The sequence below is a fragment of the Cricetulus griseus genome, chromosome 2, assembly GCF_003668045.3.
Source record: "Cricetulus griseus strain 17A/GY chromosome 2, alternate assembly CriGri-PICRH-1.0, whole genome shotgun sequence".
Lineage (NCBI taxonomy): Eukaryota > Metazoa > Chordata > Mammalia > Rodentia > Cricetidae > Cricetulus > Cricetulus griseus.
Window position 1 is genome coordinate 7,936,444 of NC_048595.1, and position 17,186 is coordinate 7,953,629.

Sequence of the window (17,186 nt, forward strand, 5' to 3'; positions counted from 1 at the left end):
AGAGAGCACACCACACCACACACAAGCACCACACACACACACACACACCACACCACACACACATACACACACCACACCACACACAATCACCACACACCACACACACACCACACAAGCACCACACAACACACACACACACACACCACACCACACACAAGCACCACACACACACACCACACCACACACAAGCACCATCACACACACACACCACACCACACACAAGCACCACACACACACACACACACCACACCACACACACATACACACACCACACCACACACAATCACCACACACCACACACACACCACACAAGCACCACACAACACCACAGCACACACAATCCCAACACACGTGGCAGCACACACCCACACACAGCCACACACACAACGCCAGCACACCACACACACACACACACCACACACACACACACATACACACACACCCCATACACACACACACCACACACACACCACACACATTCACACACACACCACACACACATACACATGCACCACACACACACACACACATACCACACACACACACACCACACACCACACACACACACAAACATACACACACACACACCACACACACACCACACACATTCATACACACACCACACACACATACATATGCACCACACACACACACATACACACACACCACACACACACACATACACACACACACCACACACACGGCACCACACACACACACCACACACACGCATACCACACAGCACCAGCAGTCCCACCAACCACACCAAACCGCACACACGCACACACACACAGCGACAAGCCACAACCAACCACACCACACACACACACCACACACCACACACCCACCGCAACAGACAGTGTCCGGGGTGACACCACCACAACACAGGCACCCACCCACACACACAACACATCCACACACACACACCACACACACACCATGTGGATGTCCCCACAGCACGCACAACCACAACACACAGACACCACATCACACCAACAGCACGCCACACAGTTGACCCCACACAGGCGCACACACACCACAGCCACACATGCACACAACCACACAACACACCACACACACACACACACACACACACGGCCACACACACCACACACCCACACACACAGCACCACACAACACACCATCAGCACCATCACACACAGACACACACACCACACACCACCACACACACAACACCACACCCACACCACACACACACACACCACAACACACACACACACCACACCACCACACACACACACACACACACACACACACACACACACACACACACACACACACACACACACCACACCACACACACACACACACCACACACACACACACACACACACCACACACACACACACCACACACCACACCACACACACACACACACCACACCACACACAAGCACCACACACACACACCACACCACACACACACACACACCACACACACACCACACACACACCACACCACACACACACACACACACACACACCACACACACACCACCACACACACAACACACACACACACCACACACACACACATACACACACACATACACACACACCACACACACACACACATACACACATACACACACACCACATACACACACACACACCACACACACACAACACACACACACACACACACACAACACACACACACACCACACCCAGCACCACCACAACACACACCACACCACACCACACCACAACACACACACATGGCCACACACACACAACACCACACGCGGGGAGGGGCAGGCCCACACACACACCACACACACACGCACACACACCCACACACACACACCACACACACACCACACACACACACACCAACACCACACCACACACCACACACACACACACACACACACCACACACAACACACCACCACACCACAACACACACAACACACACACACACCAACACACACACCACACACACACACACACACCACACACACCCACACACACACCACACACACACACACCACACACACACCACACCACACACAACACACACCAACACACACACACCACACCACACACACACACCACACATACACCAACACCCAACACACACACAAACACACACACACACACCACACCACACACACACCACAACACCACACAACCACACACACCAGCCCCACACGCCACCCCACACGCACCACACACACACACACCACACCACACACACACACCGACACCACACACACCAACACACACAACAACAACCACACACACACACACACACCACACCACACACACACACACACACACCACACCATACACACCACACACACACACCACACACACACACACACCACACCACACCACACCACACACACATACACACACCACACCCACACACACACCACACCACACACACACACCCACACACACCACACACACACACACACACACACTTGTAATCCCAGCACTAGGAAGCTGAGGCAGTAGGATCATAAATCTAGAAAACAGTTAATGCAAGACCAGTGACTACTTTCTGACCATCCACAAAGGTTCCTGATGTCTTGATTTCAGAGTTTCCTGGGAAGGAAAAGCTCTTGGAGCACCCTCACCCCTCCCTTTGGGCAGGTCCCACTGTGTCTGTTCTATCTAGAGGACATGCTAAGTGTGCTGGGAGGCAGTGTGACCCTCATGACTGGAGAGGGTGAATGGTAACAGATGGCTAGGTTTGGAAGAGGGATAAAGAAACCTCACCTTTTGGAAATTGTTGAGAGTGAGGATATTTTCTATAAAGTTTTTATTTGCTTATTTTATTTTTTTGGTTTTCTGAGACAGAGTCTTCCTCTGTAGCCCAGGCTGGCCCTTGACACAGTGCTCCTCCTGTGTCGGCCAGAGAGCTGGGAGCACAGGCATAAGCTACCACACCTGACAAAGCATCCTTGTAACTCGCTGGAGAAGGAAACACAGAGAGGCAAACATACATGGTTTTTGGTGGCACAAGGGGCTGGCAATTGAACCCAGTACCTCATACATGTGCTAGGAAAGTGCTAGTCCACTGAGCTGTAGCTCTAGTCTCCCTGCCCCAAATTAGGAAATATTCAAGGTAGAGAAGTTTATTACAATATAATTTTAGTTTAAAATAGTCCCACCTGTGCATATTAATTAAACAGATTTTACATAGTGATGCCCAGCATATGCGCCTGCATTCTTCTTTTGCACATAAAACAGGCATTTCCACTTCACTAAGATACTTCATACTTCCTTGTTTGTTTTGTGAGTTTTGAAATGGTCTCACTATGCAGCCATGAACTTACTATTCTGTCCCAGACTCTGCAATGCTGGGATTTCAGGTGTGGGCCACCACAACTGGCCTCATAATTCTTTTCAGTGCTATGCCAACAAACCGGCATCAAGAGAATCCAGCTGGCTGACAGTGGTACCTGGTGGGTCCAGGCCACAAGGAAAGCTGTGCATGCAACTCACAATTTCATGTGCCCCCTCTGGACACTTGTCACTCTCTGGAGGCCAAGCATTGCCTGATGACAGGCTGGGTATATACTGATTGCAGGCATCTCCTGGATGGATGCGGACCTTGTACCTAATATAAACCAGCATGTGGCACAGGTTGGTTTAGAGTCAAAGCATACGATCTGTGCGGGCCAGGTTTCCAACTGAGGAGCCTGTCAGAGGCATGCTGTAAAACTGATGAATGCCTGCCGCCTTTCCAAGGCTCTGGCTGATTTAGGGAGTTATTGGCAGGCACACTGCTCCTAGTATGTCAGCCAGTTAATTATTTCCAACTTTATCTTTTTTGTCAGTGCTTCTTGACAAATTGGCTGTTATCTTTTTATTCTGCAACAACGAGCACTGTTCCCACCCCCCACCGTGATGCCTGGAGGTTTTTCTCCCTTTTTCTGTGTCTTCACATCCAGGGAGAAGGGAAGAGCTGGGGAGAGACTATGACAAAGACAACATGGTGGGGAGGGCTCACAGTTCAGCTTGAACCTGGTTTGATCCACTTGGATGCAAAGCACATTGGGTATTTTGGGTGCAGTGTGGTCCTGGCCTCTGTGGATGCAGTGAGAAGACAAATGGACTGGCATGGAGTGACCAGGGCTGGCTATACTCTGTTCCATCCCTTAAGACGTCAGAGGAAAGAAAACTGCCTGTCAATGTGACAAGGAAGGAGCTTCAGAGAGAGGCGACACACCTGGACATCAAGACACACAGGTAGCAAATGTCCCAAAGAACTGAGACAAATGTCATAGAGAGACAGGGGGAAGCCCATCCTCCCCTTGGAGTTCTGCCTCCATCTGATAAATCCTCCTCAGGCTTCGTGCTGAGTGCCAGATGTAGCTACCACAGTGTACAGACAAACAGACAAGGCCTGTCCTTCATGGAGCTTACAGGTTAGTGCCGTAAGCAGCTACAAAAAGGACTAATGGAAGCAAATGCCATGTAACGGGAACAATGGGAAAATAAAGCAACTGGAAAACAACGTGAGGATGGATTTCAGCCCTGGCATCAGGAGAGACTTTCCCAACGAGATGACGATGTGAAGTACTTGACATTGACTGTACCTCGATCCCGACTCACGTACTAGTCCCCGTAATTTATGCATCATCTATTTTTAAACAAATCTCCACAAGGAAGCACATTGGAAAGGACATCCCTAAGTGCACTGATAGATGGGTTCTCAGAGGAAAGACGCACTTCCGCCAGAGCAAGAAAGCACAGGGCGGTGCATTGCAGCCTCCAGATGCCTCCCACCCACCACCCTGTTCCCAGGGTCACTGTTACTGACTTGTAACACTCAGTGTATTGGTGTTTGTTGTTATTTTGTTTATTTTTGCTTTATATGCATGAGTGATTTGCCTGCAGAGACGTCTGTCACCACATGTATGTGCCTACAGAAATCACAGGAGGGCAATGGATCCTCTCACACTGGGGTTAAGGACAGCTGTGAGCCACCACAGAGATGCTGGAAATCAAACCTGGGTCCTATGCAAGAGCAACAGGTGCTGCTAACCCCAGAGCCATCTCCCCCGCCTTTGCTTGTTAATGTTTGACTGTATGTGAACACCCGACCTTGTTTTATTGGACACATCGTGCTGTTGGGATGCCATAGTAGGTTGCCCTTCCTATTGTGGAGCAGTAACTCCGCTCGCTGTGTGAGACACAACAGTTTGCCTATGTGACTGATGACAGACTGTTTTCAGTGCTTGGCTACTGGGCGTGGTCTTTCCACAAACACTCCTGAATGTGTCTTTCAGAGCACTGGTGCTTGCACAGCTATTGAGGGAATACCTAGAACTGCTAGGTCACAGGCTATGTTCAGCTCTGCAAGACATCGTGCTGGTTTCACTGTGGACAGTTCTCTCAGTCAGTCATTGTTGTGAAAACCAAACAATGTACTTTCCTGTCAGCACTCGGTGTTTCCAGCTCTTCCACTCTTCCCCTCGGGCTGGTGGCAGTGGTGTTATTACGGTTGCAATGTGAGTTTCCTCGGGCTGGTGGCAGTGGTGTGTTATCACGACTGCAATGTGAGTTTCCGTGCTGACTCAGGAGATGACGGAGCCTTGCACATCTCCTCCATCATGAACTTGGAGCCTGCTCTCATGCTCCCCCTGGTGGGGAGGTCTTTCTACCCACTGGATCTGGCATACGTAAAGAGTACACACTGCAGATATTGCTTGACTTTCTATTCCTTCTCAGTGTCTTTTTTTTTTGTTTGTTTTGTTTTATTTTGGAGATAGGGTTTCTCTGTGTAGCCTTGATATCCTGGAACTCACTCTGGAGACCAGGCTGGCCTCGAACTCACAGAGATCCACCTGCCTTTGCCTCCCCAGTGCTGGAATTAAAGGCATGCACCATCATGCCTGGCTTCTCAATGTCATCTACCGAAAAGAAATGACTACTTGTATTTCCTTTTCTTCAGGCTAGCCTTGAAGTTGGTATATGTGGTTTCAGTGAAAAGTTCCATGTTTTTACATGGTTCCAGACGAGCCCTTCAAATAGAATGGACAGAGGTTGTAATAACCCCGTTTCTCAGGCAAAGTCATAGTACGTACAGGAGGATTAACAAGTTGTAACCACACTGTTTGGAGAGAAGGAACCTAGACTCCTGATCCAGGATGCTTAGGTGATGGGGTCTTTTCTGTGAGTTTGAAGTTTGGGCAAAAGTTGGGCCTATCCACTGCTGCCCAGACACTGACAGTGCCAGTGACCAATCCCAGAGCCATGCCTGGCATGGCTGAGTCCTCCTGTCCGTCCTAAGCTTATGACACCTCCTTGTAAAATGTCAAGTGACCTTTTTGGAAAGAAGGTGTATAAAAAGGAAAGCAGCTCACAGATACAAACTACTGATCCAGATTCAACGGGACACTGTAATACAAACACTGAATGATGGATGACCAGAAAAAGATGCATCCAGCCCAGTTAAAACTTAGCTTTGCCCACACTCATCGGAACATCCAAATAAACCAGAGCCACAACACAACAGCACAGATTGCCTTAGCAGGCGTCCCTAGCTCAGCTGTCTCAGTCCCGTCTCCTTGTCACTACCTCACCCTCAGACTGTGTTACGTAACATTCAGATGGGAGTTTGGAAACTCATCTACTCCCTGTCTGCTGATAGAGCTGAGCCAGTGGCTGGCAGGGGTATAATCTAATAGGCGCAACTGGAAACAAATTCACAGCCTCCTGTCTGAGCCCGGAGACTGTACAGACAAGGAAACAACACCCGTCCCCCTCCTCCTCTCCTCTGGCCTAAGTCTGAGCTGACTTCACTCAACAGGCACCTGACCCTCCCAGATGAGGTGGGAGGGGCTTTAGCTCACAGCCATGGTAGGGTGGAGGTACAGGCACTAACAATATTTAAGATGCTGCCTTGGTGGGGCATTCAGACTTGGGAAGGAAAGTGTTTGAAAACCTACTGAGTTCCACTTCAGAAACTCTAGCTTTGAGAAAGGCTAAGAAAAGTACAGAGGAAGGAGACCACCAGGAAGGCAGAAAACTGCCAGTGTGAGTCAAAAAGTAAGTTTTCCACATCTTCCCAGACTTTAGAGGGAGACTTCTCCAGTAGGCCTACAGACAATGATGAGGAAGACCTGGCTATGCATTATCCTTGTGGCCTTTGTCAGCCATCCCGTGTGGCTGCAGAAGCCTCCTAAGCGCAAGACACCTGCACAGCTCAAAGCAGCTGCGTGCTGTGAGGAGATGAGGGAGCTCAAAGCCCAGGTTGCCAACCTCAGCAGCCTCCTAGGTGAACTGAGCAAGAAGCAGGAGAGCGACTGGGTCAGTGTGGTCATGCAGGTGATGGAGCTGGAGAGTGGCAGCAAGCGCATGGAGTCACGCCTCGCAGTGGCCGAGAGCAAGTACTCTGAGATGAACAACCAGATCGACATCATGCAGTTACAGGCAGCACAGACCGTCACACAGACCTCGGCAGGTAAGGGCTGTCCTCTACTCCACACCCGTCCCCGCGGAGGGTTTCCTGGCCCCAGCCCTGCTTCTGGATGACCTGCTCAACAGAACAACTTGGGGGGCCTTTGGGGAGTGCATTATCGATAAAGGCTCATTTTGCATTCTTTGGGGGTTAGTGATGTCCTGCAAGTTTAGCCAGGACCTACCAGTCTCTCTTTGAGACAGTCTCACATAGCCCAGGCTGGCTTGAAATTCACTATGTAGCCTAGGCTGGCCCTGGACTCTGGGTCCTACTGCCTTAGCCTCCCAAGCACTAGAATTACAGGCATGAAACATCATGCCTGGCTCCAGTCTCTTCAGACAAATTTCAGCAGATTAGGAGTCTGAACTTTCCTTTGAAGCATGAAGTCAGCCCAAAGTCACACAAGGTTGGTGAGGCCCTGATACACTTCCAAACAGAGAGCTGGCCAACTGTAAAGGAAGCAGGCATGAACACTAGACTGTAACAGCTGCTGCTCTAGATGCAAAGCTTCACCCCATACAGTTTTGGGGTATCACCAGAGCTTAGTGTAGGTGGCTGCAAACGCCACCTAGCTCATCTCACAGGTGCAGACACAGCCTGCAGCCATTTGAAGGGAACCTTTGTGCTCAAGAGAGGACAGACACCTCAATATGCTACAGTTCCGATCTATTTTCTCCCATGTTTGGTAATAAAACTCTCTCAAATAATAAAGTAAGTAAATGTAATATTGAAATGCTGATCTTTAATGGCTGAAAATAAGGCCCATGAAATTCGTTCTTCTGAAAAACAATACTCAGTTGTTGGTTAGTTTGGCAGACAGGCCAATAGATGAATTCGCTGCTCAGAGATAAATCTAATTTTCTGAAGTTACTGGAAAACACTTCAAATGAGTATGTTCTATAGGTGAAGCATTTCTCACTGGCTACCCTTGATTCAGACAAAGAAAAAGTTTTGCCTGAAGTTAACCCTGAAAAGTCTGTTAGCTAATTAAACAAATATACAAACTGCTTTCAAAGCATGGACCTCCTGGTCCTCGGTTTGGGAACCGAGAGGTAGGTGTTCTCATTTACCAGATAAGTGAGTCTTTGTTCTGTGAGATGAAACTGGTAATGCAGAAGACCAGGCCAGCTGCAGAGCTGACTGTCCCACTTCTTGCTACTGGAGTCTCCTGGGAGGAAGGGCAGGTGTACCTCACTTCCCCTTTCCCAACACGCTCTGTGCTTTGGGAACTGCCACTTCCATCCGCGCCAGTGGGCACCAAAGAAGTCCCAAGACAGGTCAGGAAGTGTCTTCTTCAACAGCCTCAGACTCTCCTAGAAGCAGCTGCTTCTTTGAAGCCCCACTCTGCTATTCAAACAAGGAGATGAAACCTAGCACAGAGCAACAGCCTCAAGGCAGCCAAGGCAGCTTTAAAATCAAGCCCAAGGGGAAATGGGAAAGGCTCATTTCCTTGTTTTATCAAAACTTGCAGGGAACGGTCCCAATGGGCTCCTTAGGGTTCTGGCTTTCATTTGAACATCTAGCAATGTGAGACTTCAAATCTGTCTCCCTAATTAGAGTACCAGTCCATAGTAGCTATTACCTGAGAAACAACAAACCAAAGAAACCAAGAAACGGCAAGAAAGCAAACCCTCTACCCAGGACCCAGTCCCTGGTGGAGGTCCCACTCAAGCAGCCTGAAGCTACTCACAGGGCAGCTGCCAAGTGGCCTTCACAGACCACACCATTTCTAGTTTCGTGCCTGGTGCTACAGCCTATCTTACACTTAACATGGAGCTCCCTGGTTAATGTCACTTGGCACAGGGGAAGGGCTTCCCTACTCTACTGCCTCCTAACTGAGAAGCCCAAACACATTCCCTCAATCCCGATGCCCTCTTCTCCCCATGGGCACCTATGGTAGAAATAAAGTCTTGGTTTTCAGTCTGGCTCAGATCAGCAGGCATGCCCTCCCATCTTGGGACCCAAATCTCTGCTCACTCTGTTTTTCCTCACAGATGCCATCTATGACTGCTATTCCCTCTATCAGAAGAACTACCGAATCTCAGGAGTGTACAAGCTTCCTCCCGATGAGTTCCTGGGTAGCCCTGAGCTGGAGGTGAGGTCGCTACTGCCATGTCCTACCCTATGTCCTCCAGTCCTAAATGACATGGAGACATCAGGGCTTGTCTGGTCTATAAAAAGGGAAATTCAACTGGGTGTTGGTGGCGCACGCCTTTAATCCCAGCACTTGGGAGACAGAGGCAGGAGGATCTCTGTGAGTTCGAGGCCAGCCTGGTCTCCAGAGCGAGTGCCAGGATAGGCTCCAAAGCTACACAGAGAAACCCTGTCTTGAACCCCCCCCCCCCAAAAGGAAATTCAGAGACGCAAATGTATCACATGGTGGAGCTATGAGAATGCCCAATTTATGGCATTCCTCCTTCCAAATTCCAGCCAGCTACTTTTTTCAAATCACCAGTCAACTCACCAACACTTAATTCTCACCAACACATAACTAGTTCACATTTCCGGCAATGTCCTAGAACAACTACTCTTCAGGAGACATTAGACGGAGGCGAACTCAAGTACCTAATTCTTGTATTCAGGTTGTGCTTACCTGAAACCCCCACCCCATATGCATTACCAAGCTAACCACACTCTGCCCCCCCCCCGCCCCCACCAGACACACACTAGCAGCAGTATTTCTGCTGTAGTGGGCAGAGATTACATGGGCTGCTGACCCTGTCGGCACAGCACACAGGCTGGGGAGTCTGTCCTCGAGCTCCTGCCCCTGACCGGAAGACTCTCTCTGCTTCAGGTATTCTGTGACATGGAAACTTCAGGAGGAGGCTGGACCATCATCCAGAGGCGCAAGAGTGGCCTTGTCTCCTTCTACCAAGACTGGAGGCAGTATAAGCAGGGCTTTGGCAGCATCCGAGGGGACTTCTGGCTAGGGAATGAGCACATCCACCGGCTTACCAGACAGCCAACACGGCTCCGTGTAGAGCTGGAGGTAAGCTCCAGCTGGGAGGCCCTGACTGGCCCGGCTCCACGGCACATGGCTATGCATGGTTTGGAAGCCTCACCATAGTCGAGTCACATTAGGCTTGTCCAGTCACTGTGGCAGTTTCCCTGAAGGTTCAGAACTGCTGACAAAGATTATTTTCTTTCTTTCTATGTCTCAGAAAAGTTAAACTATAGCTGACTAAGACCCGGGAAGAACCAAGCCAGAACAGAGTAAATCCAGAGTAAGAGGGACAGAAATACCATACCCTCTGCTCTGGGATCTTTCTGAGTGCAAATCTCAGTGATGCTGGGGATGCTGGCCCTCTAGAAGGCTTCAATCCAACACCCCCACCTGCTTCTACAGCATCTCAGAGTGAGATTTAACGAAAATCAGACAGAGGCTTGAAGGGCTACAGAAAGAACAATCCAGGTTATATGGCAAGTCCAGATTCAAGTTTGGTCTGAGACCTTTGTTTGTTCACTAGCTTCCAGCTAACATGGTGAACTAGAACAGTCTTATCAGAGTCCTGCCATTGAAGAGATGTTTGGGGCTGTGGGGCTAGTGAGAGAGAAGGGTTCAGGGTCTGTAGCAATGAAGTCCTTCACAGATCCCCTAAGGCTCTGCTCCTCCTTGCCAGGACTGGGAGGGCAACGCACGCTATGCAGAGTACAGCCACTTTGCACTGGCCAACGAACTGAACAGCTACCGCCTCTTCCTGGGGAACTACAGTGGCAATGTGGGCAAGGATGCCCTCCTCTATCATAACAACACGGTCTTCAGCACCAAGGACAAGGACAATGACAACTGCTTAGACAAGTGTGCGCAACTCCGCAAAGGTGAGATCTGGGAGGCAGGAGGGTAAATAAAGTCCCACTGAGAACAAGCAGTGCTCTAGCTGTGGTGCTCCCTTTGCTGGGCTCTGGCTGTGGTGCTCCCTTTGCTGGGCTCTGGCTGTGGTGTGCTCTTTGCTGCCAGTTTTAATTAACACTATCAGTCAGCCACAGTCTAGCCCATTAGCCTCCTCTATTTCTCCTACCAGGTGGCTACTGGTACAACTGCTGTACAGACTCCAACCTCAATGGGGTGTACTACCGCCAGGGGGAGCACAGGAAGCACATGGATGGCATCAGCTGGTACGGCTGGCATGGAGCCAACTACTCTCTCAAACGAGTGGAGATGAAGATCCGTCCGGAAGCCTTCCAGCCCTAAGAAGGCTGGGAGCCATTGAAGGGAGATGTGGAAGGCTGAGGGGGGCAGGGCAGGAAGGGAGGAGGCGGAGAAAGTAGACACAGAGAAGTCCTAAGTAGACACAGAGAAGTCCTAGAGGGTGGGAGGGAATGGCCTATCATCTTCAATGAAAAGCCACTCTCTGAGGAGCACCATAGAACTTTCTCCGTGCCGCCCATGTGAGCATGTGCACACCCAGTAGAACCACAGGTACCAACAAACAGTACGCACTAGCAAATGGCAACAGTTAGCAGCCTCGGGGGGCCTGCCACTGGTGCCAAGGGTGAGGAGTGTGTGGGCCCAGAGAGCAGCAGCCCATCACCCACATGACTTACCCATGGGAAACAGTAACCTGAGGTACTTTACCCATTTTCTCTAACTGAGGCTTAGACGACCCGAGGGGGAGAGCAATTAAAAAGAACTGTTGTGATTGTCAGAAGCAGCAGCCTTGGGAAATGAGAGCAGATGGAGGCCTCCTCTTCTTAAATCCCAGGACATTTCCTTGTGTCTATAGGCCTTTGTTTCTCTTCTTGAGACAGGGTCTCTCGAACATAGCTCTGACTGTCCTGAACTCATTATATAGTGGTGGGCCTTGAACTCACAGAGATCTACCTGTATCTGCTTCCCAAGTGCTGGGATTAAAGGTCTGCGCTAACAACTAGCTGCCCAGGTAGACTTGCTTCCAGGAGTCTCCAGAGTCAGGCCTTGGCCAGGTATGCTGCGGGATCTGCCGCAGGAGCAAAGGTCAGTGGGAGGTGAACAGCGCCTCTGGGTGATCACAGTACTGCCTTAAAACGTTCACAGTCGACAGACATAGCCATTTTCACTCATTCTGTAAGAAATGGACTCAAAGAGATCCCCTTTAAAAATACTGTCTAGAAGAAGAATGTCTGGAAAATGAAGGCAGATGGCGCTGTGGTTAAAAACTTATGCTGTATGTAAGAAGCATCTTGCTTTGTAAAAATAAAAGATTGTGCTCTCTGTCTTAAACATTCAAAGCATCTTTTTCTTTTACAATAAATACTATCAAAATTTGAGTATTTTCTTTTAAATTCTTATTGTTATCACTGAGAGCGAGGTAAAAACTTCAGGTTAAAAAGTCAGAGTGAACACTGACTCTTGAGTCGGTTCCATAGTCAAGGAAACCAAAGGAGCAGGAAGCCAGGAAAGAAAAAGGGCAGTGGGAGGGCAGGGGGAAAGGGTGGAGAGGCAGGGGGTAAGCACAGGGGGCAAGGGGAAGGGCCTGAGTCACTGGAGAGCAGAAGCAGAGCAAACCCATACCAACTCAGGCTCACCATAAGAACTGTCCTCTGGAGGAAGTTAGCACAAGACAAGCCATGTCTCTCACTTAGTAACTTCTACTGTACCCACAGTTCTCTGGTGCCTGGGAATCTACCTGCCCTCATGAACAAGAACCTTGGGAATCTTTCAAAGAAATAGAGTGAGAAGAGAGGCTGCATAAAACGGGTTCCCAGGGGAGAGCTATTCAAACAGAAACTTCCTCAGGCAGGTAGGAGAATGAGATGCCTAGCACCAGTGGTTTGGAGGATGGTGAGGACAGGCCTCACAGGAGTGTGCAGAGCAAGGCGCCCACACAGAAAAGCTGATGGCTCTCCCTTTATTTAATACAACCCCCAAAGAAATCCCATGGGTCTCCACACTCCCTAGAGAAACTTCTCAGAGAGGGGAAGGAGGAGAGTTAAGGATGGGCAGGGCACGCCTAGCTCCCACATTTATGAGCATGAACTTTGGTACTGGCTGACAGATACCAAGGATAGTGACAGACGGACACTACGGATGGTTACCCCACAGCCTCTGACCAAGAACCAGAAGCAGAGCTGGGTGCTGCTGCAGGAAACAAAGGACGTATCCGTCTGGCAGGCCCCTTGAGAAATGGGAACAGGAGCTAAACGGCACAGTGCTGTAAAGGGCGTGTACACACCAGCACTACAAGCAGATGCACCCAGTGACCACCAGTACTTGTTTTTAACTGTGCAGATGCCTCAACCAGAAATACTTAAAAAGGAGACGATACACGGGACAGAGAGCACACAGCTTTGATGAGATTCTCTACTGAGCAGAGAAAAAAGGCTGCTGGGTGCTGGAGCACACCTTTGATCCCAGCACTTGGGAGGCAGAGGCCGGTGGATCTCTGCAGGGGCCAGTCTGGTCTACACAGCGTTCCAGGACTGCCAAGGCTATGCAGTGAGATCCCGTCTCAACCGACCAGAACAAAAGACAGGCCAACAGACCGCTGCCCCCATGCACTGGATAACCAACAAAATCCCCACAGCTATTATGTGCTTCCTAAAATTCAATTCCTTCTAATCCACTGTTCCCCTGAGAAGTGATTATACTTTCTCATCTATTCGAGCTTCCAACAGTTTACATTGTCTTAGTGCTGACCCAGCTTGGAGATTACATGTGGGATTTAACTTGTCCTGGAAATAGACAGATAAGAAAACCAACAAGTAGGAGACAGACAGACAGACAGAACCAGAGTAGAAAACCCTCCCAATCTACCTCGAGAGTGCTGGGATTACAGGTGTGCACCACATCTAGCTCAAAAGGAAATTGGTTTTTTAAAAACAAAAACAAAAAATAAGAAATAGCTTGTTAATGTTAAGTGTATGTATTACCATAGGCCCTGAGAATAGATAAATCGGTAAGTGGAATATGAATAGGTTAAAAAAAAAAAAAAATCAACCACTGTGTGGAGGGAGGGGTGTTAACTGTCAAAACAGATAAGACACCTATAGTTTGCCTGGGGGACAGGAGCAGGAACGTAGTAGCCACTTAATTCAGTCAGTGACTTGAGACCCACAAAGGGGGCATGCAACTCAAAGTGCCAGGACCCCAGGAGGAGTCATTAGGTGTCTCTCCTACAACTCTGGGAGGGGGGGTACTGTGGGGCAGCTTCCCAATAGCAGCTTTGCCTAAGGATGTTCATAAAACTTTCTGAGGCAGGGGGATTCTAAGTTCACTCTGTAAACCAAATAAACAAACAGATGCAACACCCCCAGAAGCAATCAAACAACTTTCCCCAGTAAAGTGGGCACCACAGTCAGCACAGTGGTGCTTAGGGAAGAGGTTTTCATCTGAAGAGAAAGCTGCAGATGGAAGAGGCTGCACAGGAAGGAACTGGGGAGGCTCCAGAGGCCACCCACGCTCAGTCAGCTGAGCAGCCTGAGTAGTTTAGAGTGCACGCTTTCCCTTAAGTCTGAATTTACAATAAACTAAACAAAACAAAACGTGTCAAACCCAATCTGTTTGCAGGGAATTATGATCATTTTCAGTTACATTGTACCTTTCTAGCCATATCATACCTTTCTGCTAAAAATTGCATTAACTTCAATGTTTCTATGATTGTCTCAAATATGAGGAAAAGCCAACAGTGGGATTAGGCATTTCAAATAGGTCTCAGAAAAGTCAGCAAGGACACAATGGGTTAAACCAGCTGCCTGAAGTTAAAGTTAACATGCCCAGTTAGTTACCCTGTTTCTGTAGGTTAGCACAGGAGGCTGTACAAGTGAGACGTAGGAGGGAGAAATGCAGGTCGTTTTGTGTCCTGTGCTGAAGCAGTCTTCATGGGACGGGACATTTGTAGCTGTCCCCACAGGTACTTCAGAAACTGACATTCTCTGTGTCAGTGGATATGGCAGAAATAGGATTCCACTCCCACGTTTTGGGCCACGCCTTTTGTCACCTGCTAAAGGCAGAGTGTATACAGAGCGTAGCTGCTGAACCACTCTGCTCGAAGGGTCTGTTGGCCTACCCAGGAGCTTGTTAGCTGTGAATTTGTCCTGAGCTATCTTGTCTGCAGTTAAACGATGAACCATGTTAGCATCTCCATGGAGATGGCAGATTCCGGAGTTAACATTTCTAAAATCATTGGGGGAAGTGAGCAGTCCTCTAGGAGCTGAGGCTAATGTTTCTGGCTGCCTGTAATTTCTAACAGCACAAAATTTATTAAACAACCCCCTTTTCCATACCCAGAAGGCTCCAAACCATCCTAGGAGAGGAGAGAACAAAACCGAATCGGGAAAGATCACTGAATCTCAGATTTCACTCTTCACATTCACAGAACGCCAAAGGAGGAAGAGTGGGCACTAAAAGGCATCGTCTCTAAACCCTGACCCTGCCTCTGGGCGCCCTGATCCTGCTGGGCATTTCTGTCTTTCCGAGGGTCTTGTGGATTGCACTAGGATAAGAAAGCGCAGGTTGGAAAGCAATGGAGTGTAGGTGGTAAGGGTTGACAGGTGTGACAACAGGCTTGACTGCTGACAGCCATCTGTAACCACGCACTTACATGTGCCAGCCACACCTGATGACACATTTCACGCAGCTGAATTCTACAACCGGCTCCAGAGGAGAAGGAAAGGCAGTGGGACGGGCATTCAGGGCCTACCTGATGAGGGACTCGAGTATGGCAGGTGTGGCCCCTTTCTGGAACTCCAGTTCTTTGTAGTGTAGTGCTTTTGCATACGCTCGGCACTTGGCAGCTCTCTCCCCCAATAGCACAATGCCATTGTCATCTCTCAGTGGCAGGGGGCCCTAGAGGAAAGCGTAGAAAAAAAGGTAGTAGATGGGGGCGCACATAGGAGTGGGCTATGTGCAAGCAGCTTCTCCTGCTGGCTGGATTCCTATCACGGGCCACTGGGACAGTGGGGGAAAGTCTCTCACCTTGTCACTGTGTTCCATGAACTCAGCCAGGTTCAAGAGGGTTTGCGTGACTTCAGCGATGTCTTGAGAGGTGAGGGCCAACTCAATGCTCCTGATGAGCTCGTCTTGTTGGTCTTCATTCAGTTCAGACCAGCAGGACACAAAAGCAGCATTGAAGAGATCCCTGTAAGCACAGGGAGCAGAGAAGGAAGAGAGGGATGCTAGGAATCTCTCCCGCACTCTGCCTGGTGCCACACACTCTACCAACCCGCTTCTTCCAGTGCTGCCGTTTGGTTGCAAGGAGCACTGCTGTCTGATGGAAGTTGTTAGAAGTTATTAAACCTTCCCTAAGCAGCACGATAACTGCTGGTCACTAAATATCTGCTCTGTGGCAAACAAGGGAGGAAACTTTAAATTAAAAGAACCACATGTACCTACCAACTATTAATCTGTTTGTTTGGTTGAGTGAGAGTCTCACACTATATAGCCCAGACCGCTCTCAAACTCAGAGACTCCTATTGCTTGAACCTCCCAACTGCTGTGATCTCAGGCATGCATCATCGAGCCGAGCAATGACAACTGCATCTTTGTTTGTTTTTCAAGTTAGGTTTTAGAGCCCGTCCTGGAACTTGCTCTGGAGACCAGGCTGGCCTCGAACTCATAGAGATCCACCTGCCTCTGCTTCCCAAGTGCTGGGATTCAAGGTGTGCACCACCACCGCCCGGCTGACGACAGTATCTTTTAGGGCAGGTACAGACATGATATACAGGGACTGTGGAGGGTGGGACGGGTTGGAGAACACAACAACAAACTAACTTGTCTTCACAGTTACGTTTCCTGGCAGTTTCTGCCATGCTCTCTCCATTGTGACGGAC

General features: G+C 49.4%; 2 protein-coding genes across 2 annotated transcripts in view; one reads left to right on the plus strand and one right to left on the minus strand.

Annotated features, from left to right (window-relative positions):
* Mtor (mechanistic target of rapamycin kinase) overlaps positions 1–17,186 on the minus strand; it is a 112,489-nt gene that overhangs the window by 52,822 nt on the left and 42,481 nt on the right. Inside the window, exons 27-28 of the mRNA XM_027398207.2 lie at positions 16,333–16,495; positions 16,058–16,203 (exon numbers count right to left, since the gene is read on the minus strand). Of these exons, the coding sequence (XP_027254008.1) occupies positions 16,058–16,203; positions 16,333–16,495 (309 nt within the window). The remainder of the gene's footprint in view (positions 1–16,057; positions 16,204–16,332; positions 16,496–17,186) is intronic.
* Positions 7,088–11,708, plus strand: Angptl7 (angiopoietin like 7). The gene is made up of 5 exons (XM_027398208.2): positions 7,088–7,442; positions 9,434–9,534; positions 10,234–10,428; positions 11,060–11,258; positions 11,462–11,708. Exons 1-5 carry the CDS (start codon positions 7,088–7,090, stop codon positions 11,629–11,631), a joined length of 1,020 nt encoding a protein of 339 aa, XP_027254009.1. The 3' UTR covers positions 11,632–11,708.

Bases quoted from the DNA above. Each gene is read 5' to 3' on its own strand.
- Angptl7 (XM_027398208.2), top strand. From the start codon at position 7,088: ATGATGAGGAAGACCTGGCTATGCATTATCCTTGTGGCCTTTGTCAGC. The intron at 7,443-9,433 runs GTAAGGGCTGTC...TTTTCCTCACAG, and splicing joins CGTCACACAGACCTCGGCAG to ATGCCATCTATGACTGCTAT. The intron at 10,429-11,059 runs GTAAGCTCCAGC...CCTCCTTGCCAG, and splicing joins GGCTCCGTGTAGAGCTGGAG to GACTGGGAGGGCAACGCACG.